This window comes from Magallana gigas, chromosome 7, assembly GCF_963853765.1.
Source record: "Magallana gigas chromosome 7, xbMagGiga1.1, whole genome shotgun sequence".
Lineage (NCBI taxonomy): Eukaryota > Metazoa > Mollusca > Bivalvia > Ostreida > Ostreidae > Magallana > Magallana gigas.
This window is the reverse complement of record NC_088859.1, coordinates 27,472,185-27,494,514: the sequence shown is the minus strand read 5'-3', so window position 1 is coordinate 27,494,514 and position 22,330 is coordinate 27,472,185. Positions and strand designations below refer to the sequence as shown.

At 33.6% G+C, this 22,330-nt stretch overlaps 1 protein-coding gene across 1 annotated transcript; it reads right to left on the bottom strand.

The window, feature by feature from the left end:
* Window positions 1-792: 792 nt before the first annotated feature.
* Window positions 793-19,863, bottom strand: LOC105333668 (glycine dehydrogenase (decarboxylating), mitochondrial). Its single transcript, XM_034456420.2, has 25 exons — window positions 19,483-19,863; window positions 15,835-15,913; window positions 15,004-15,139; window positions 14,597-14,761; window positions 14,316-14,393; window positions 10,323-10,470; window positions 10,004-10,200; window positions 9,407-9,503; window positions 9,157-9,262; window positions 8,490-8,629; window positions 8,287-8,367; window positions 8,069-8,169; window positions 7,686-7,812; window positions 7,059-7,201; window positions 6,702-6,777; window positions 6,440-6,565; window positions 5,974-6,053; window positions 5,812-5,881; window positions 5,446-5,558; window positions 3,808-4,067; window positions 3,509-3,604; window positions 3,024-3,131; window positions 2,836-2,900; window positions 2,513-2,593; window positions 793-2,109 (listed from the first exon to the last, which is right to left on the bottom strand). Exons 1-25 carry the CDS (start codon window positions 19,699-19,701, stop codon window positions 1,939-1,941), a joined length of 3,063 nt encoding a protein of 1,020 aa, XP_034312311.2. The 5' UTR covers window positions 19,702-19,863; the 3' UTR covers window positions 793-1,938.
* Window positions 19,864-22,330: the final 2,467 nt, after the last annotated feature.

Sequence of the window (22,330 nt, the reverse complement as noted above, 5' to 3'; positions counted from 1 at the left end):
ACTGTAAATTCTTTATTTTACGCGAGACGGCCAGTACTTAATTTTGCGTTTCCGCTGTTTTGTATCAGATCGCGAGAATATAAAATCGCGAGAGCCAATTTTTATGTTATTATAACATATAGTTCAAAACTGTCTGAAAAAAAATAAAAGCGAGATTTTAAAATCAGCGAGGGTTGCTTTTTGCAATTTAACGCGGATATTAATTCATAGCGTTTAATTTGGAATCTACAGTATAATACATTGTATAGGATACATCAGAAAAGAATAGAGTTTATTTCCAAATATGCATTGTTTATGAAATATTTATTGTTATTGAATATCAAATATGTTTAAGTGTACCAAGTTGTGACTTCCTGTCGATTTTTCCCACTATGACCGTGTTCCAATTTCGCTTGCATGATTTTCTTAGTTTTTTTTTGGTGTACGTTAGCTTATATTTTGACCTATTTTCAACAAATAGACTTATATTAAACCTAAAACAGATAGTGAAATAATTAAACGTAATTAAAATTAATTAAACCTAATTAAATGAAACATACAACAGATAACGTTATGTTTATATTCTGAATGGTGCAAGAGTTGTCAAACTTTGATAAAGCCCTCTTCTCCTTTAAAGACATTCCCAACAACAGCAAATCTCTCTGTTTTATTTATGCTTTAACCAAATACTTATCATAATATTAGGACTAAGGAAGCTAACATTTTTACACTTCTTGTCCCATTTAATGTTTGTTTGCTTCTTTTTTTAAACTTTAAATCACTCATTATAAATAATGTGAAAAGATGAATCAGTTAAAAATGTAATCATGGTTTATTAAAATCAAAATACCCCACTAGGTTACTGATAAGAGTAACATATCAAAACACAATGTACCGCTAAATAATACAAAGGAAATACATCGTGCATCATCATACTGTAGAAAGACATGGGTGGTGTAAAGGTAATATCTTTCAAAAGAAAAAAAAAATAATGGCAACAAACTCTTGAAATAGCACTTTTATAAAGGAGACAATAAAAGTTAAGTCAAAACTTCAAAGTAACTCATGCTAATTAATATGCACTGAAGTATAACATAACAATGCAGAAAAATCAGGATGGCAATACAATGTATTTATAAGGAGGGGGGGGGGGTAGTTTTCAAGAGATTCATCATATACATCCAGATCAGTGCATGGCAATCTATGTTAAAGTTTATCAAAATCTATATTTTGGTATTCATATTACTTTCATACATGTTTATACTGAGGTAAGATACAACTATTAAATATTTGTACCGCTCAATCCAATACCAAATACCAAATTAGTACTAGTACACAAGTACCTGTACGTACATACAAAACGCCACCCCAAGCTAACATTGAACAGAAAAAAAAATCTGCTCAAAATATTATATAGTGTTACATGTATATAACACCTAATGAGGCACACAAAAATACAAGATCTTAACAAAATTAATTTTTAAAAAAATCCTTGTAAATAAATGTAAGGAATTATATTTCTAACAGGAGATTCTAAAAAAAAAAATCAATAAAGAAAGAAAGGAAATATATAGGGTTATATAATACATGCACATGAAAAATTGATTCCTCATAAAATGACTACTTTAAATCATATACAAAAAGAAAAGAAAATACTCTTTCCATTTTTACCTTTTATACATTACAACTTCAACTGGATTTCATGTTTGTAATACAGTAACGTTCTTTTCTTTTAAATTAATCCAGCAGAAACCACTATCAAATGAGCTAATTTTTCTTCATCTAAAATGCCCTAAGCATCAATTTTATTTTCTTATATATCTAAGATGTCTAGCAATGTATATGAAAAATACTTTGAAGCACAAATTGTCTTTCAGATATGCATCACTGACTTTAACAGAAAGTGTACGCATTTATCAAAAGTGTACTCCTAATCAAAATCACAGTGAACTGCTGACACTATCGCGCCGCTGTCTTCGCTTTCTCCTTGCGTTGTGCTAGTTCATCAACAAAAGGGGATTCATAGTACATTTCCATGGGAGGGCATGTACAGACTAAGTTCTGATCACCATAAATGTCATCTATCCGACTCACTGTAGGCCAAAACTTTGTGGTGGATGTTACAAACGGCTGAAAGTAGATAAGATCAAGCTCGACACCAAATACTTGAATATGTAAAACTGTTTATGGTCACTTGTAATGGAGAGTACATTTAACCTTTAGAATAATGCAATATATCTATTTAAATTTTGTTCTTTCAAACCTCATAAGGCAGTGAAAAAAACATTAATGTATATGAGGATTCCAAAGATCAAGGTTTAAAGGCACAAAGAAATAGTGGATGGGACTTTCAACATACTTCAACATATTAATGGTACATGTTTTTGACTCATTAATTTCAAAGATCATGAAGTTCAATTGTAAATGTCTCAAAATTTAATAACATGATAGATTATTTTGGAACAAGATTAAACAATATTGTATTGAAACCCTTTCAATGTGCTGAAAAATGTAGATTAAAATAAAAACATACTGCAGGAAAAACGGCAACTTCTCTGGAATATGGGCGATCCCAATGTGAAGAGAGAACTTCAGCCTGAGTGTGTGGTGCCATCTGTGAAAAAGAAAACCCACTCCATTGAAAAAAAGTAAATATATATATATATATATCCCCTCCATTGTTAAAAAAATACAACTTACACATGTACCCTTTCAAATAGCTTCTGTATACCAGTATATATGTAGTTACAAAACGTACAATTAATCCTTCAAAATTTTTGACAAAATATGAATAAGAATTTATCAGAACTGTTAAAAAATGTTTATTATATAAATTGGCTACAAAATTGGGTCTACCTTTATTGGATTCATTTTAGAATCGTATCTTCCTTCCTCTATATCTTTTATTTCCTGTCTGATTTCTGTCATAACGAGAGGAAAATGCTTATATTATACAAAGTTATATAAAGAAAAAAAAATATCTTCAGAGATGCATAAAGAAAAATGTTTTTAAGAAAAATAATCTTATTTTAACATTATTTTACCAATTAAAGCATCACAGAATCTGTCCAGTTCCGCTTTGTCCTCGGACTCTGTGGGCTCCACCATCAGTGTCCCTACCACTGGCCAAGAGGTGGTGGGGGAGTGGAAACCTGTCAGTGACAATGAGAGTATAAAGGCAGTGTTCATGGAATAAGTCACAACTCAATCCTATTACAGAACAATGAAAAAGTAGTACAGTTAAACTCAAATAATGTAAATATTTAATTCCTTATTAAAATGCGTGGAATTAATTTTCGCATAAAATCGATAGAAGCAGTCCTTGCGGATTTTAAAATCTTGCTCTTATTTTTCAGACAGTTTTGAGCTTTATGATATCAAACCTCGCAATTTTTATTTAACAGTGGAATCGCGGAATTAAGAAAAATGTACTCACAAAAAATAAAGAATTTACAGTATACAGAGCCATATTTATGGAATAAATAGAAGTAGATCTCATTAGAGAAAACAGAAAATAGAAATTACACACCGTAATCTTGTAGTCTTTTGGCAATATCCATCACTTCAATTCCAGCAGTTTTCTTGAATTCTCTGCAGTCTATGATAAATTCATGGGCAACGCATCCTAAAACATCACAGTGGTCATCAAATGACAAATTGATCGAAAGGTACTCTCAAATGTCCAATATAATTCTTACACTCAAATAAATGTTGGACTAGAGAAATTTATCATATATATATACTTACTGGAATATAATCTTAGCTGACATACAACTGACATTGCCAATAAATAACCTCAATCATCGAAACAATATATTAATAACTCACCTTCCTCATTCTTATAGAGTGTTTTATAATATCCCTCCAGTCTTTTACTCATGTAGTTAGCATTGAGAATAGCCACCTCAGAGGCGTGTCTCAGACCCTTGGCTCCCATCATCTTAATGTAGCCCCACGAGATCGGCAGGATGGCACTGGAGCCAAACGGGGCAGCCGAAACCACTCCAAAAGACTTGGCCTCCGGTCCAGTGGTTCCATAGGGAGGAATGACAGGGTGGGTGGGTAGGTACGGGGCTAGATGTTTCTTCCTGTAAAGTGACCAAATTTTGGTTGTTGTAAATTCATAGTCAATTGATAATCTTAGAAGAGAAAGTGTATATAGTCAAGCCCTGTCCATATAAATTGATAGTTTTAAACATCAACTTGTATCCAATAAAAGTACATGTAACAGTATCACATTTATCCCAATCTGCAAAGAAGTATCGTAAATCACATGCCACTGACAGTTTTTTGTCAGTACTTGTCTAATACTGTGTAATCATTTTCATTTGGGGAGGCTAATGTTCATGAGTGGCCAACATTTTCCTGGTTCGTGGGGATGTAATTTTGTTGGTAGTGTAGTTGTGATAATTTTACAAAATAATAAACAAATGCGCCGCTATGTTAAGGCTGCCCGATTAATTTCACAGCGATATGTAGAAAGTCACTTGTTTGTACTTCATAAGATATGACATCATAGTTAACTTTGACGTCACGATCTGCATTCTTTTCGATCGTTCTTAGGGAATGTATCGTAACGTAATAAGTGATATTCATTGTGCATAATAAAACCGCTTCATTCCTTTACATAGACACTGTTGTAAATACTAGTGATACTAAATTCAATATCACCGATACGGAGTATAAAAAAATCAACAGTTTTAAAGCTTCGTAATAGGTAAATAACTATTCATAAACTAATGGTTTTGAGACTCCCCCTGCTACGTGTATCTAATGAATGGTGATATGTATATGCATATAAAAATCAGCTTGTGAAAGTGAAAGATAAAAACAATCTTAGGATATTTTACCTGAAATCGGGAGAGAAAATAAGTACATGTACCAATGTGAATCTTGCTGGGGGAAACCTACCGATTGACCCGATTTTGTGTAAATCGAGCGTAAAAGGTAAAAATGTGCCTAATTTCGATGGCGGTGCGAAATGTTTTGACAATATTTCAAATAAACGTAATATTTATAAGAACCCCCAGCAAGAACTGCAAAATACATTACTTATCGAAGGATTTTTCATAAAAATATTTCTGATTTAATGTCATTATTCACTTGCGCCGATGCGATTTTTATAGATTATTTACCGTGTTAGAATACACATGTCACTTGCCTAAGAAAAATATATGACATCACAAAAATACATCAAATATAGTGTTGGATGTCACTGTTAATTTTTGTAATAAAAGTTTAAAAAACTCGCTCAGTTAAAGTATTTTTCGATAATTAAAATAGTATCATTTTCCGATATATATTTAGCTTCGGACAGCCTTAACATAGCCATGTGAATATGTATAGGTTCGTTGGGCTGTAAATTCGTTGGCAAGGGTTATTCATGAAAGCCACGAACATTGGTCCCCATGAACAAAGATGACTCCACAGTATAGAAGTACACTTTTACTAAGCCTTTTCTCTTACACTCCGATGGGTCCCATCCCTGGTCCACCCCCTCCGTGGGGGATACAGAAAGTTTTGTGGAGATTCAAGTGCGAGACGTCTGATCCATAGTCGGAAGGCCGACAGATTCCCACCTGTTCATAACATCAACACATACAATACTAGTTCATAAAACAGTAAATTGTAAAAATAATTTCCCTTTTTACATCTGGTTTTAAAAAATGCAAAATTTTTCATATCAGAAAGTTTTTCTTCCTGATCATTACAAATATTAAGATAGTATGTACTGGCCCTGGATTAGACTGTATCTGAGCACATTATGAAAATGAAAAAATAAAATCAACCATGGGGAAAAACTACAGGTATATGTACAGAAAAACATGTCACCTGAGCATTCATGTTGGCTCCATCCAGATACACCTGACCCCCATGACTATGAATGAGGTCACAAATCTCTCTGTAATGATGAGGTCATAAATATGAATAAAGAGGAATTTTCAGCAAAAAGCTAGAAGAAATGAACTGATGAGCACCAGAAACAAATGATACCTGACTTCCTTGTCAAAGACCCCGTTAGTGGATGGATAGGTGATCATCAGACACGCCAGTGTATCTTTGTACTTCTCACACTACAGATAAAAGGGATACCAGGCTTATTGTACTCTGTCACATACCTGTTTATATATTCATTGAGGACTTATGGACAACATTTTATATACCCAAGTTAAATCTCATTACAAATCTTGCATGTAAATTCTTTTTTCTGGCAGAGGCATGTAATAAATAACTCCAAAATTTAGCAATTTTGTACTCAACGAAATGACTTGCATTCATAATATTTGAAAACTTTTGAAACATTATTTTTAATAGAGAATTTAATATTTCAAAATTGTAGTATGCATATCTCTCATGTTCAATTTCATGGTTTTCATAGTGGGAAAAGGCGGGAAAAAAATGCAACAATTAAATCACATTCAAATTCAGGGGGAAAAAAATGAACATGTACATGACTAACCATTGCACGTAAATGACGCATATCAATAGCCCCATTTTTATCTACATTGATTGGCTGAATCTTCATGCCTGCCATCTGAGCGCTGGCTGGATTTGTCCCATGAGCAGAGGTTGGAATGAGGCACACCTATGTAAGAAAACAATATTCTGTGAGCGAATGGCAATCCTCAAAAAATTCAGATACTGTACAGTATTCAAAACCAGATATGAATGAATTCAAATTCATAGAGAGCATCTTGTTTGAGTTGGGACAAAATACTTACAGTTCTCTGGTCCTCCCCGTTGGCATGGAGATAGGCCATGATGGCTCTTAGACCAGCGTATTCTCCTTGAGCACCACTGTCAATCAAAACATAGAGCCCATTTATAGGAAATGTAGGTCATGTTTCAATTGAGAGTAAGGTATAATACTAGTTTCATTTTTGCAATTAAATATAGTTTTTAAGAAAATGAGGTCATGTTTTAAATCAATATATAATATATGTATACAGGCATATTGATATTGTTTGTGTATTCAGTAATTTCTTTTAGATAAATACAGTGATACATGTACAGGTACAACCTATTTTATTTTTTGTCATTGTTTTTTTATCATTGCAAGTAATCAATAAACAACTGACCTGTTTGGTTGGAATGAGATTTTGTCATATCCTGTAATCTCACACAGATCTCTTTCTAACTCCTCAAACATCTGTTTATATCCTAGAGTCTGCTCCAAGGGAACAAAGGGGTGGATGTTGGCAAACTCTTTCCAGGAGCAGGGCTAAAATTTGATTGAAAATACAAATTAAAAGTTTGACATGGTCACATTTTTTCTTCTTCAAATTTTACATTTACAATTTCAAGGTTTTAATAAGAATGATGAAATATTGGAGAAGCCCCATGCAATTTTAACTATTTTAGACATAATAAACAGAACATATTTTTAGAAAATTCATTACCTTTTTCTAAATATGTACATGTATTACCATACATTGTATATTATATATAGATTGCGTTACTGAAAATAGAAGCTGAGGTCAGCAATAGCATCAGCATCAAGACTTTACAGGTTTTTTTAGTTTGCTGTGCTTTCATCAATATTCAATGAATACCAATTTTCGTGGATTTCATTATTTGGCCATGAATTTACGTATCCTTGAAACTATAATTTTCACTTTATCCACAAAAATTGATACCCTTGAATATTAATGAAACCACAGTGCATGTATTAGTACATTGTCAACACTACAACAATCAAAGCTCACCATCATCTCTGTGGTACTATTGAGCTTCATGGTACAAGACCCCAGGGGAATCATCGAGTGGACCAGGGACAGGTCTTTGTTCTCCAGATGTTTCATGTAACGCACTATGTTGGTTTCAGAGTGGTACCTAATAATATTCATTCCAAATTTCTAAATGAATACAGGTGCAACATTGAAAACAAAACTGTAAATTTGTTTAATAATAGGAGATTTTTTGCGCAATTTATTCTTAATATGTGAGTAAAAATCATCTATGCACGGATTCATGATATGTGGCTCATGAAAATACATGTACCATGTGTACCGGTACGGCTTTTATCTGTTACATTTGAATTAATTTAACATATAAACTACATAATAAAGAAATGAACTTGATTACTGACTTGTTGAACACAGGATGTGAGAGGAAGTCAGACGTTCTTCTGAAGCCGGTTTCTTCTATGCTAGTGGCAGGATGTGCTCCCATTTCTTCTGCAATAGCTTCCTGTTTTTGAATGAACGATCTATATTTATTAAATGAATAATGTATATAAAATAAAAGATCTGTCAATTTTAACTGTTACTCATAAGAGATAAGAGCAAATTAAAAATTCACTCATACTATGCTTGAGTAGCAGCCGACAATGTGCAAAAGTTCCCTCAGGTCCTCTCTTTCAACTGTTTCATCCAAAGAAATTCCAACCTACAGAGACAATTAAAATGCATGGAACATTTAGTCTCAATGGAGATTAATTGTTTGCACACAGAAATTGAATATACATTTATTTAAGAAACATGTAGTCTCAATAAAGATAAATTCCTTACACTCCCATCCAAGTAGTATCGGAGGTTGATCCTGTGCTTATTGGCACGATGGATGATTTCGTTCTGTCCATTTCTTGGTGTGAATTTGATGGTATCAAAAAACATGTTGGTTTTCAGTGTGTGACCAGCCTTTTTCACTCCTGTTATTGAACATAGAAAATTTGTTAAAGAAAAATTCCTAATATTCAAGGCTTTCTAATACAAATGTAATTGTACTGGTACTCGAGAACTAAGGAAAAATTCATAAATTCACAATTTTCAAAATTGATTTTGGTTACAGAGATTACAATTGTTAGGTAGTAAGCGTTTTGTTTCAGAAGGTCATAACATTGTTACATAAGGCTGATGAGATTTATGACTGCCATAAAGATAAGTTCTTTTTTTTTTTGGAATTATCCCCAGGTCCCAGGATAGAGCAATGACACTTAAGAAAACAGCTAACAATGTGAAATGGAAACAAGTTAAATTTATGAGTTCTTTATGGCAAAGCAGTTTACAAGCTATGGATAAATTACAAAACTGTTTCATGACACAGCTAGGTGACAGATTTGTAGAAACTATTTTATATCACCATGAAAAACAGGGTATAATAGGGCAATGGACATGCATGCATGACCAACTAATTGTTGTTCCAAGTTCTGAGAAAATGATCAATTTAGTTCTAAACCTTCAGCAAGGATGAGTGTTGCATTATGAACTCGTTTGCCTATATGCTTCAGCCCTGCTCGTCCATGATAAACAGCATACATGGCAGACATGTTGGCCAGTAATGCCTACAATCCATTAAAATGCACTCAATTTGTGTAAATATAAACATCATTCGGTGAAAGTTTCCCTGAAAATTTCATTTGCGCATTGTAAAAGAGTGCATCAATATTAAGGTTAGCAGTTGTCTTAAGGGTAAAAATTCCCCTGACCTGGGCGGTACAAATGTTACTGGTGGCCTTGTCTCGTCTGATGTGCTGCTCGCGCGTCTGTAGAGCTAACCTGAGGGCTTCTTTGTTGTTTGCATCTCTGTAATGAATGAACAACATTTTGAACATGAAAAGTTTAAAACAAAATGCTTGTAAACTGAGCAATACCAAATTTACAAAAATAATGTATTTTTATCCACTTCGTATTTCCTCAATTTCATTGGAAAACAAATTATAGTAGTCAATAGAGGATGAAAAAGCAAATGACAAAACTGGATCAAGCCAGTGCGATCAATGACAAACTTTTGTGCAATTTGCTCTGCTGAGTTTTATAGTCATATAAACAGTCGTATAAATCTTTGTCAATAAGATACAGTACCTGGATATTTGTTTAATCCCATTTTATTTTTTTCATTGATGTTCATATGTGTTATAAAGGTGGCAATCCATGCAGAAAAAAGATGATGATGTAATTTTGCAGCAATGTTATTTAAATTACCTTTTAAATTTTGTTTTAAAGTAAAATAATGTATATTCAATTTCGATGGCTCAGTTTCTTTTTCCTTCTTTTATTTCTAAGCCATTTCAGTTTAGTCATACCTTGTCACACCTATCATTCTGCCAGGCAGCAGTCTGAGAAACTCATTTTTAGTGGAGAAGAACCCTGCATGAGGGCCCCCGTATCCCATCGGAATTCCAAATCGCTGGCTGGACCCCACGGCAATGTCTACCCCAAACTCCCCCGGGGGGCGCAGCATGGTCAGTGCCAAAAGGTCAGTGGCACAGGTCACGAGGGTCTGGAAAAAATACATGACGCTATCGTGTGCAACATCCCATGAAAAGACAGTAAAATGTTGTGTACACTCCTCATATACATTAACCGTGGTGGATGTTGGCCACCCAGTAAATGGCTACTAACTCCGTTTGCGTGGGCATTGTCCACCAGTTCCATGTAGTCATGGACGTGTCCATCAGTATCCGGATACTGAATCAGAATTCCGGAGATATCCCTGTTGGAGAAATCCATATCCTTCCAATCCAGCCGGATAACATCAATTCCTAATGCACTGAAATCAATTCAATAACTGACCATGAATGCTACGCAGAAATACTTATGCTGAAACACAGTTGTGTGAAATATGTATCAAGCATGTTTGTACCATAAGGAGAGTTATTTTGGATTTTTAAGACTACATTTCAAAAAGTTTGGGTCATAAGTATTTACTGCCGTACTAACTAGTGGGAATATTTATGCCATCCTACAAAATAAATGGTATATATCACATTCTCTCAAACTCACCAAACTCCCTCTAAATATTATGACAAAATGAAAGCTGTGTTCAATATGACAATGTTCCTAATACATGTAGTTAGTTATTTGGTCAGTATAGGCCATTGGTTTTTAAACTGACTAGGGGACTTAGATTTGAAGACCTTTGCATTGAAACTCGAATAAGCTTCACTGTATTTGACATCTTGAGATTGTACCATAGCTTGGCGAGTTTTCTATTGTTAAAAGTGTGGGTTATTTGTACATACCCCACACCTTTTTTTTTAACTCCGCCCACTATCTCGAGTAAAAACAACATCAACAAAGTTGTTTTTTAGCACGTCAATAACCCTCCACAGTAAGAACTTCCTCCAGATCAAAACTGCCAAAACTCAATACGGATAAGTGACTCGACTGACTTAGTTTGTCGTAAAAATCTCATTTTTAGCTCGAGACAAAACAATATCGGCAGTGGCTTTGTCAGAAAGACTCTATTTTAATATTCCTCTCCATGTGTGCGGACAAGTAGAGAATCGCGTGTTAAATGAAATAGGGGTATCCTGTTTAAAGGTTTTATAGAAATTCAATCACGTGATAGGAAAGCGTTTAAATAGAAAACTTGTTTTGGGGACAGAGTGAATAGCGGTATCCAATCGAATTTGGCATTAACCATTCACGGTTTCCCGACATGCATTTCTCAAATAATATTTTTTTTTGCTTATTGATTGATTTTGTTCAAAATATATATGTACATGTTTTTTCAGCCACTTTTAAAAAACATACTTTGATACAGAGTATCAAATAAGATTTTAAAAAACTAATTACCTTCATCAATTTAAATTTCAATTGTTTAAACAGAAGCATTGCACAATTTGGGGTTCATACATATGAAATTGTGTTAATAAGTTTAATTTTTTGAAGCAAATATCGATACTATAAGTCGGAAAATGAATGAATATGAAATAAAAATATAACAATGTAAAGTCGATCCATTCATTAGGGCTATGACTTTTTTAAGAAAAATTAAGAATACTTAATCTTTGTAGGGGTTAGAAAGTCATTTTGGAAATTCACGAAGTAGAATGTACATATATATAAAGACCAATGCATTGGCTACGTATTGTTTAGAGGCAAGTGCACTTCTGATATTAATATGATAATAAGATATAATGAATAATCGTAAACTATGGTACAAGTAACTTACCCCATATAATATTGTTGATTATGTGCAGATACCCGATGGGCGTGGTCATAACGACACTCGGGAGCTACGCTCCCTCGTGTCCTAATGACCACGCCCATCGGGTATCTGCACATAACCGTCAATATTATATAAGGTAACTACTACATACCTTACAAGTTTAAAAAAAACATCAAGAGTCATGCACAATTAACATTTTCTAAAGAATATTTGAACAAGTGAAAAGCTGTCAATGTGACAGCAAACCGTGTTTTCTTTAATGTGAACTGTATCCATAATCCATGTCAACCCGTATCCAGTGAAATGGAGTACCCTATATGCAACATTTTGCCAAAAAATGACTAAGTTCAAAAGCTAGTATTTTTTTCATAAATTATCAGAAATCAAAATCCTAGCAATATGCACACCTCTTATATATGTACAATTGATCTGCAAAAGAACAACTTCCTATCTTGAAAACTGTAGGAGGAGTTATCCGTACAGTGAGGGTACCCTATATGCAATATTTTGCCAAAAAATGACTAAGTTCAAAAGCTGGTATTTTTTCGATAAATTATCAGAAATCAAAATCCTAGCAATATGCACACCTCTGATATATGTACAATTGATCTGCAAAAGAACAACTTCCTATCTTGAAAACTGTAGGAGGAGTTATCCGTACAATAAGGGTACCCTATATGCAATATTTTGCCAAAAAATGACTAAGTTCAAAAGCTGGTATTTTTTCGATAAATTATCAGAAATCAAAATCCTAGCAATATGCACACCTCTAATATATGTACAATTGATCTGCAAAAGAACAACTTCCTATCTTGAAAACTGTAGGAGGAGTTATCCGTACAATGAGGGTACCCTATATGCAATATTTTGCCAAAAGATGACTAAGTTCAAAAGCTGGTATTTTTTCGATAAATTATCAGAAATCAAAATCCTAGCAATATGCACACCTCTGATATATGTACAATTGATCTGCAAAAGAACAACTTCCTATCTTGAAAACTGTAGGAGGAGTTATCCGTACAATGAGGGTACCCTATATGCAATATTTTGCCAAAAAATGACTAAGTTCAAAAGCTAGTATTTTTTTCATAAATTATCAGAAATCAAAATCCTAGCAATATGCACACCTCTAATATATGTACAATTGATCTGCAAAAGAACAACTTCCTATCTTGAAAACTGTAGGAGGAGTTATCCGTACAATGAGGGTACCCTATATGCAATATTTTGCCAAAAAATGACTAAGTTCAAAAGCTGGTATTTTTTCGATAAATTATCAGAAATCAAAATCCTAGCAATATGCACACCTCTAATATATGTACAATTGATCTGCAAAAGAACAACTTCCTATCTTGAAAACTGTAGGAGGAGTTATCCGTACAATGAGGGTACCCTATATGCAATATTTTGCCAAAAGATGACTAAGTTCAAAAGCTGGTATTTTTTCGATAAATTATCAGAAATCAAAATCCTAGCAATATGCACACCTCTGATATATGTACAATTGATCTGCAAAAGAACAACTTCCTATCTTGAAAACTGTAGGAGGAGTTATCCGTACAATGAGGGTACCCTATATGCAATATTTTGCCAAAAAATGACTAAGTTCAAAAGCTAGTATTTTTTTCATAAATTATCAGAAATCAAAATCCTAGCAATATGCACACCTCTAATATATGTACAATTGATCTGCAAAAGAACAACTTCCTATCTTGAAAACTGTAGGAGGAGTTATCCGTACAATGAGGGTACCCTATATGCAATATTTTGCCAAAAAATGACTAAGTTCAAAAGCTGGTATTTTTTCGATAAATTATCAGAAATCAAAATCCTAGCAATATGCACACCTCTGATATATGTACAATTGATCTGCAAAAGAACAACTTCCTATCTTGAAAACTGTAGGAGGAGTTATCCGTACAATAAGGGTACCCTATATGCAATATTTTGCCAAAAAATGACTAAGTTCAAAAGCTGGTATTTTTTCGATAAATTATCAGAAATCAAAATCCTAGCAATATGCACACCTCTAATATATGTACAATTGATCTGCAAAAGAACAACTTCCTATCTTGAAAACTGTAGGAGGAGTTATCCGTACAATGAGGGTACCCTATATGCAATATTTTGCCAAAAGATGACTAAGTTCAAAAGCTGGTATTTTTTCGATAAATTATCAGAAATCAAAATCCTAGCAATATGCACACCTCTGATATATGTACAATTGATCTGCAAAAGAACAACTTCCTATCTTGTAAACTGTAGGAGGAGTTATCCGTACAATGAAGGTACCCTTTTGGCAGCCGCCCGCCCGCCCACCCACCCACCCGCCCGCCCGCCCTTTTCACCATTTTAATAACCGGATTTTTCCGTTGGAAAACCCGGTAAATAAAATCTTGTATTCATGTGTAACACCAAAAACATTTAAAGCCTTGAACTACCTTGCTCTAGTTTCCACTACACCAATGGTCTGAGGATGACAGTGTTTATCTATGTAAAACTTCCTTCTCTTATTGTGTCTGAAATTGAAAAAAATTATCACATCAGTTTTGAAATCACAACTAAGTTTACTAAAATATAACTTACTAACAAGAGACCCATAGGCTTTAATGGTGACCTGAGAATAACATCCAGGGGGCATTTACTGGTAAATCACACAATTCAAAAGAGGGCTAGTTGCTAATAATTTTCTTGGCCTTAAAAAGTTTTCTTCGTCTCTTACCTGTAGCAAAGTCCCATGGCTTCTGCTGCAGCTGTGGCCTCATCCAGCAGTGAGGCGTTGGCGATGGGGAGGCCTGTCATGTCGACCACCATTGTCTGATAGTTCAGCAGACTCTCCAGTCGCCCCTGTGCCAGCTCTGCCTGGTAAGGGGTGTACTGGGTGGTCCTGTGTTAAAACATATTGAAATAGTTGTGGTCAAAGACCCTGAACTAAAAGGTATCAAAAATGGCCTGATTTCAGAGCTTTAAGAAATTGCAATTATTGACATCTGGAATCTATCGAATTAACATTCTAATAATTTACATTTATCTGCTCCATTAAAATATGCATATGCACTGCCAAGTGCTTTGAATGATTGCATAGAAAAATTTATGAATCGCCATAACTAGAAATAACAAATTCCATACCATCCAGGGTTTTCAAAAATATTTCTCAGTATGGTGTGAGGGGTATATGTGTTGTAATAGCCGATCCCAATGTAGCTGCGCCAGACTTCATTTTTATTGGCCATCATCTCTAGTTTCTCGATCAACTCCAGCTCACCTGTGCATAGTAAAAGAAAAGTCCTAAAGATGTTTTTCCCCCTTTTAAATCCTTAAATCAGGACTAATCAGCCATTAATTTCATTTTTAAAGGGAGCTTTTGGAATTTTTCTCTCAATGCTGGATGCAGACAAATTGAATAGATGACATTGCTATACAGGTAAACAAGTATAGTTGTATACTGGTACATATACAGTCCCTTTCTAATGCACTTTAAATTTTTGTCTCTCAATCTTAGATGTAATTTTGTATCAGTAAATACACCATGTTGGATATTTGTGTAAGTTTACAACAAAACTATTTGGAATTTGGAAGATCCAGCATTATAATAATTTTTTTATGACCTTTTTCTGACACCCCACCCCACCTCAAACAACAACAGACATCAATCAAGTTAGATCGGTGCGCTAGAATGAAGTAATTCTTTATCATATTAAGGTCAAAATATTATTTTTTAAATGTGCATGTATATTTAAAGGGATTGGGAATTTTGCCCACTGACCTACGAGTACCCAACAAATTTTTAAAAGCCTTTCAAACTACAGAGTACTTAAATTTACAATAATATTTACAGTAACTTGCTTTGGCAACTCATACTTGGCTGTTGTTTGAAGTGAGATCTCTCAAGGGGATAAATGGCATGGATTTTTACATTCACTAATTAATAATTCAGTCATGTCATCATATATACGGTACCTAATGGCTCATCTAGATTCAGTTCTCTGTCCATCAAAATGTTGGCTGGCACAGCCTTGACAATCAACTCATCGATGGTCTGTAAATAAAAAAAAATCAACAAATGTTTTTAACTAGTGGAATATTTAAAATGGTTAACATATACAGTTCTTTCTCAAACACAACATAATTTTCCAGTCAACTCTCTCTCTCTCTCTCTCTCTCTCTCTCTCTCTCTCTCTCTCTCTCTGATTTGGATTAATACATTTAACATTTATGGAAATAAGAGTCAGAGAGTGTTGTTTTAATGCCCAATATATCCACTGGTACCAGGTGTATTAGACGATCAAAGTAAGAGACAAAGTCAGAGGGTACAGGGAAGGAAAAGAAAATCTCTCCAAATATTCTATATATATAACCAGTCCTATAATTATATACATTGTCTATTTAATTGCAATATATACCTTCAAAATTGTAATTTTGTTGGGATGGTTTGAAATCAGTACTATGATAAAATGAATAAATAATGTGCTTCTACAGTAACATTAAACATAAAAATTTTAATTGGCTTCTTCAGTACTAACTCATGTACCAGTAGTATATCAAATGGTTCAATATTATCTCAAGCCATTGATAGCTAGTTTATGATTATGTGCATTGTTATCATGAATGCCAGTTTTCACTCTTAACACCTGTATGTGACGTCACATTAAACCCATTTGGATTCTTATTACAAGAGTTAGCCTACGACTGCATCAGTAATTAACAACAATTTCATGTCCATGTATTATGTACATATGATTGTATAATTGAAAGTTTCCTTTAATTATTAAGTTCATTTTCTAACTATGTTCAACCCACATTAGTCAATATTTTAATGAGTAATATGAGATATGTTCATTTCAATGAAATGGGTCATACACATATATTTTGCAATGGTAGTTCAAAGTAGTGTGAAAAGTCAATTAAGCAATTTTTTTTAAAAAATTTTCTCAGTTTTTCTGTTTTCAAATACATGTACCAAAATGCAATAAGAAAAATTGGTTTGCAGGCATCCAATGATTTTCAAGCACTAGATGATAACTTAATAATGATTTTTTTTTCATCATAAATCTTAATATTAATAAGGTTAACTGCAATTGTATGCAATAAACAAGAAAGTTAATGTATATGTAGTATTCAAATATTGATTAACTACTCTTAGTAAGATTTTTTTCTTCTTCTTTTATAATATATTACATATTCAAAATGACCAGTATTTGTTGAAATTAAGGAATAAGGAGTCATTTTTAGAGTTTTATAAAGTGAGCAAAAACAGTCAGGGGTTACCATGATCAATTCCAATAAAGACCAAAGCGCTTTAAAATATAATAGATTTCATCACACCTGACTGTATTTGATCACCTCATTATACAAGTCATATTCAAAGAATGCTTCCTTATTACTTATCAGCACTTTTATGATTAAATATTAAAATAGTCATCAATGATTTGTATTAGACAATACATTATAAAATCAATTTTTAGTGACTTATATAACAGACAAAGATACTGGAAATTGTAAATATTTCAACTTAACGTGCAAAACAAAGTGAAATTATCGATCATGTATCATATTACATAGATGAAACTAAACATTTTTTTTAAAGTTTGCCCCGTCTTTGATGTCCATGTATATAGAGAATTTCTTATTTTCTCAACTATAGAAAATAAAAAAAGAAAATAATTGTGTCAGATAAAGAAGTTATGGATTAATTACTTAAGATTCAATCTCCCAAACAATAGGGTTACATAAAAACTGGTTATGAAATGTTGTTGCATGTTATATTTAATAATACAATAATGTAAAGCTTATTTTGTACACAATGGCATTATAGCCTAAACAGGTTAGGACAAATCAATCAATTTAGTTATATAATTGCACATTTGGGGTATATATAACTTTCAAACAAGATAAAAACTAAACAGTGCAAAAGATGGAGAGAAAATATTTTGAGTAATTTTTGTTACATTAATCTGCATAATATACATTAAAAAAACAAGATATCTGTGAGCCAATGCTCACAAGTGATACCCCCGCTTTGATGTGAATATGCAAAATAAGCAAAGTCGACATTTAACAGAAAGCTGGCATCCGATTGGTACAGAAATATATCCCACAATATGGCATGCCTAAACAAATAGTGTATTAAAATTTCAAGCATCTGCAATAAATAGCTGCTGAGAAATCTTTGAGGAAAATTTGTTTGAAAATTTTGGCTTTCAAAAATAAACAAAGTACTCATTTAACAGGAAGTTGACAATTGGTACAAAAATATATCCCACAATATGGCATGCCTTAACAAACACTGTGTAAAAATTTCAAGCATCTGTGATAAATAGTTGCTGAGAAATCTGTGACGGAAATTTGTTTGAAAATTTTGCCTAAAAATAAACAAAGTACTCTTTTAACAGGAAGTTAACGTCCGATTGATACAAAAATATATCCCACGATATGGCATGCCAAAACAAATAATGTGTTAAAATTTCAAGCATCTGCGACAAATAGTTGCTGAGAAATCTGCGACGGAAATTTGTTTGAAAATTTTGGCTAAAAATAAACACTCATTTAACAGGAAGTTGACGTCCGATTGGTACAAAAATATATCCCACGATATGGCATGCCTATACAAATATTGTGTAAAAATTTCAAGCATCTGCGATAAACAGTTGCTGAGAATTCTTTGACGAAATTTTGTTTGAAAATTTTTGCTAAAAATAAACAGTCATCATTTAACAGGAAGTTGACGTATAATTGGTACAAAAATATATCCCACGATATGGCATGCCTATACAAATACTGTGTAAAAATTTCAAGCATCTGCGATAAACAGTTGCTGAGAATTCTTTGACAAAAATTTGTTTGAAATTTTTTGCTAAAAATAAACAGTCGTCATTTAACAGGAAGTTGATGTCTTATTGGTACAAAAATTTATCCCACGATATGGCATGCCTATACAAATATTGTGTAAAAATTTCAAGCATCTGCGATAAATAGTTGCCAAGATAAATGCGACAGAAATTTTTGTTACGGACAGACAGACAAACGGACAGACAGACACAAGGGTTAAAACAGTATACCCCCTCTCCTTCGGAGCGGGGGTATAATAAATCAATTCCCAAGAAGTTTTGGATCTACTGATCAATTAATCTCGCAAAGAGTAGGGTTACTTTTAAAACCAAAAGAATTTAAGTTACATTTTATGTCTTCCATATGGTACATTTTTTTTTTTTTTTGGTTGGCAAAATAAATCTTTTTTATTTTTTACATTGCAATATTATATCCCTTTTGGATATGGACAATTAATTATTTTGGTCCTAGCCAGTTAGTGTTATAAATATGTATCTCTTGTCAAGTTCTTTAGTCCAATAATAAATAACTGTTCAACAGCTGCTTATAAAAACAAATACATTTAATATTTATAAAATATAAAAATAAGCATGGGTTATCTGATAAGACGTATGAATAAGAATATGTAGGTAATCGCAATATGGATGTCAAGGTTACAAAAACAGCTGATCCGTATCATGCGTATATAGACCCTACCTAATATGCATACAAAACGTAAACAACATCGTTGCAGATTACTACGAGAATAAACTATTAAATTATAAAAGAGAATAAACTTACTTTCATGCCTATGAAATCCAACATCGCTTTCTTCTCGACTTCATTAGGCCCAATGTGTCTTTCAATAAAGTTGTCGTGCCTTGGATAAAGTTTGTCCAGGGACGAGGTCCACCGTTTTACAACTGCGAATTGCGCTCCCGTACTCGCGTGCGTTTGTGTTATTTGGGTATTTATGCGACCCCTTTTCCCGATACCAGAAACACACCGAATTCGGTACATCTTGTATGAGGCGATTGATACTAGAAAAAATCACTGTCAGACAATTTCCTTCTTGTTTTTCTTCATTGACCAACAGGACCTTCAAACACCAAGGCGTCTCAGGCAGTTTAAACGGGTTGCGGAATTGGTTCCGCTAAATGACGTAAACTATAATAGACAAGCATTGAGGGGTAAAGTATCGTAAACATGTTTATATGCCCACAAGATAAATAATGAAGATACACGTGATACTTAAGAATTATGCAAGGGTCCAATATTACTTAAATTCTCTGGTAACATTTAAAATATGACTATTATTAACCAATAACATTAGAGAATAAAGAATGACATAACTCCAAACAAGGCTACCATTAATTTATCTGTTTATATGATGAAGTGGATATAAAGCGTGTAGATTATAATATTAGCTTTAAAGATGCAATTTCGGTTTATTCTTGAATATGAATATAAAAAACTAACGAAAACCTACATCCCGGCTTGCAGTTTTCTTCTTCGGGTTTTAGATCATAATAGCATGTCCAGGGTTCAAGGTTAATGATATGCAATTATGTAAATTTGAACCAATGGTATTTGAAAATAAGGACAAACCCCCAAATAAGTTTTCCTTGCATGGTCATAAAGTCCCTACATGGACATTGACTCGTGGGCCAATCATATGCCTAAGAGTGTGGCGTGAGAACCATTCATCTTATCAATTTCACAGAATAAAATTGTCCACTACACTATATTTCGCTGACGGTGTGACTTTTTAAAATAATTGTGAGTCTTATAAAATAGTTATAACAATGACACAAAAACCTCGAGTATGCAGATTGTAAGTTTTTAAATATGTTAATATGATAGACGTGATACATCTTAATTTATAGATATTTTTTAATTACCGAATGACCAGTGTGCACGGGCGGGTATACATGTATATCACATCTTCTCCTTTTAAACCAGAAAAACAAAATCTACAAATAAAAACATTGCTTCTTTTTCACTTTTTTAAGTCACTCCGGTCCATATAAATTTATGTATACACTTTTAAAAAAAAAACTGTTCAACGATTTCATAAGTTCTACACACATACATATGTACTATATCCTCCTCAAGGATATTGCGCCAACTAACACTGTGTTCGACTGAGCATTTCCACAATAGCTATATGTACGTACCGGTATGTAATACAATTAAAAGGCCAATGCCCTGTACAATACTGTGCTGTAAGCATGTTTTCGTTATACGACTACTTAATTCTTGTATCAAGGTCGTCGTCTTCTTTAGCACCATCATCATCGTCATCATCATCATCATCATCATCATCCCAACCACGTTCATATAAGCACCATCATCGTCATTATCACTAAGTAACAAAAACATGAACCAGCTAGGGGTCCCCTGGATGTGGTTTTACGAAACAAAATAAAAATGAAACATGTACATGTATGTATCCAATTAAACCTCTTCAACATTCTCTTCAATGTTATAATAACTGAAGTGTTCATATCTGAATCAGTGCATCCTTTGAGGAATTAGTGGCGATAATATTTAAAATCTTCATGCTGATACTGCGGCTGTTAGCAGGCACGTAGCATCGTTTTTGAAAGTGGGGGGGCCAGACCCATCCAAAAAATCTTCACAAGCCAAAAAAAAAAATTATAATAATAAGGGAAATTTAAAGTTTCCAACAATCTTCAAAATCCTAATCCGTGGGGGGGGGGGGGGGGGGGGGGGTAGACTCAACTATACTTCCAAAAAAAAATTTTCCAAACCAAAAATTTTTTCTCTCCAAATCATGAGATTCCTAATCCGTAGGGGGGGGGGGGGGGGGGGGGGTAGACTCAACTATACTTCCAAAAAAAATTTTCCCAACCAAATATTTTTTCTCTCCAAATCCAAATCATGAAATTCCTAATCCGTGTGGGGGGGGGGGGGGGGGGGGGAGTACCTTCAATTTGAGTACTCATTTCCTAATTTTCATATCAATTTTTTACTAACTTCCAAAAAAGTGGGGGGGCCAACTCCATTATAATTCATTTTTTTATATGTAAATTTTAAAAAAATCGTTGCTGCGAGAAAAAGTGGGGGGGCCAGGCCCCCCCTGGCCCCCCCTGATGCTACGTGCCTGTTTTATTTGATGCTTTCTTAGCACTACAGCATGATCTCATATATGTGCTAGCGCTATTTTTATCCGACATTATGTGAAAAGATTATGAACAATACGTAATTGTTGTCATTATATAAATGATTTTAGATATGTTTTATAATAATCCAATAAAAAAGCAAAACATGTTTTACTTAAAAGCAAATGAATTAAAAATAAAACACCGTCTATACGATTCGAATACCCTCTCCATGGAGAAGGATGGACTACGAGCCTCCGCCTATCACACTGATCTGCGTTGAAATTGGAGTATGTGTGAATAAATTAAACTCTTTGACAATTATTGATAACGTAAAACGTTTTTGGTGAAAATCACAAATTTGACCCATGATGGGTCTAGACTCCATTTTAATAAATCAATATAAACTTATTCTTTAAATAAAAGTACCTTTAGGACCCATTCATACCTAATTTTGCAATTAGGAACGGTGAATGGTTCAAGATTTAGGCAAAAAACGGCGTGCAGCTTAATTTGGAAACCTA

Bases quoted from the DNA above. Each gene is read 5' to 3' on its own strand.
- LOC105333668 (XM_034456420.2), bottom strand. From the start codon at position 19,701: ATGTACCGAATTCGGTGTGTTTCTGGTATCGGGAAAAGGGGTCGCATA. The intron at 6,054-6,439 runs GTTAGTCATGTA...TTTTATCTGTAG, and splicing joins TGCGTCATTTACGTGCAATG to TGTGAGAAGTACAAAGATAC. The intron at 3,605-3,807 runs GTGAGTTATTAA...GTGATGTTTTAG, and splicing joins ACTCTATAAGAATGAGGAAG to GATGCGTTGCCCATGAATTT.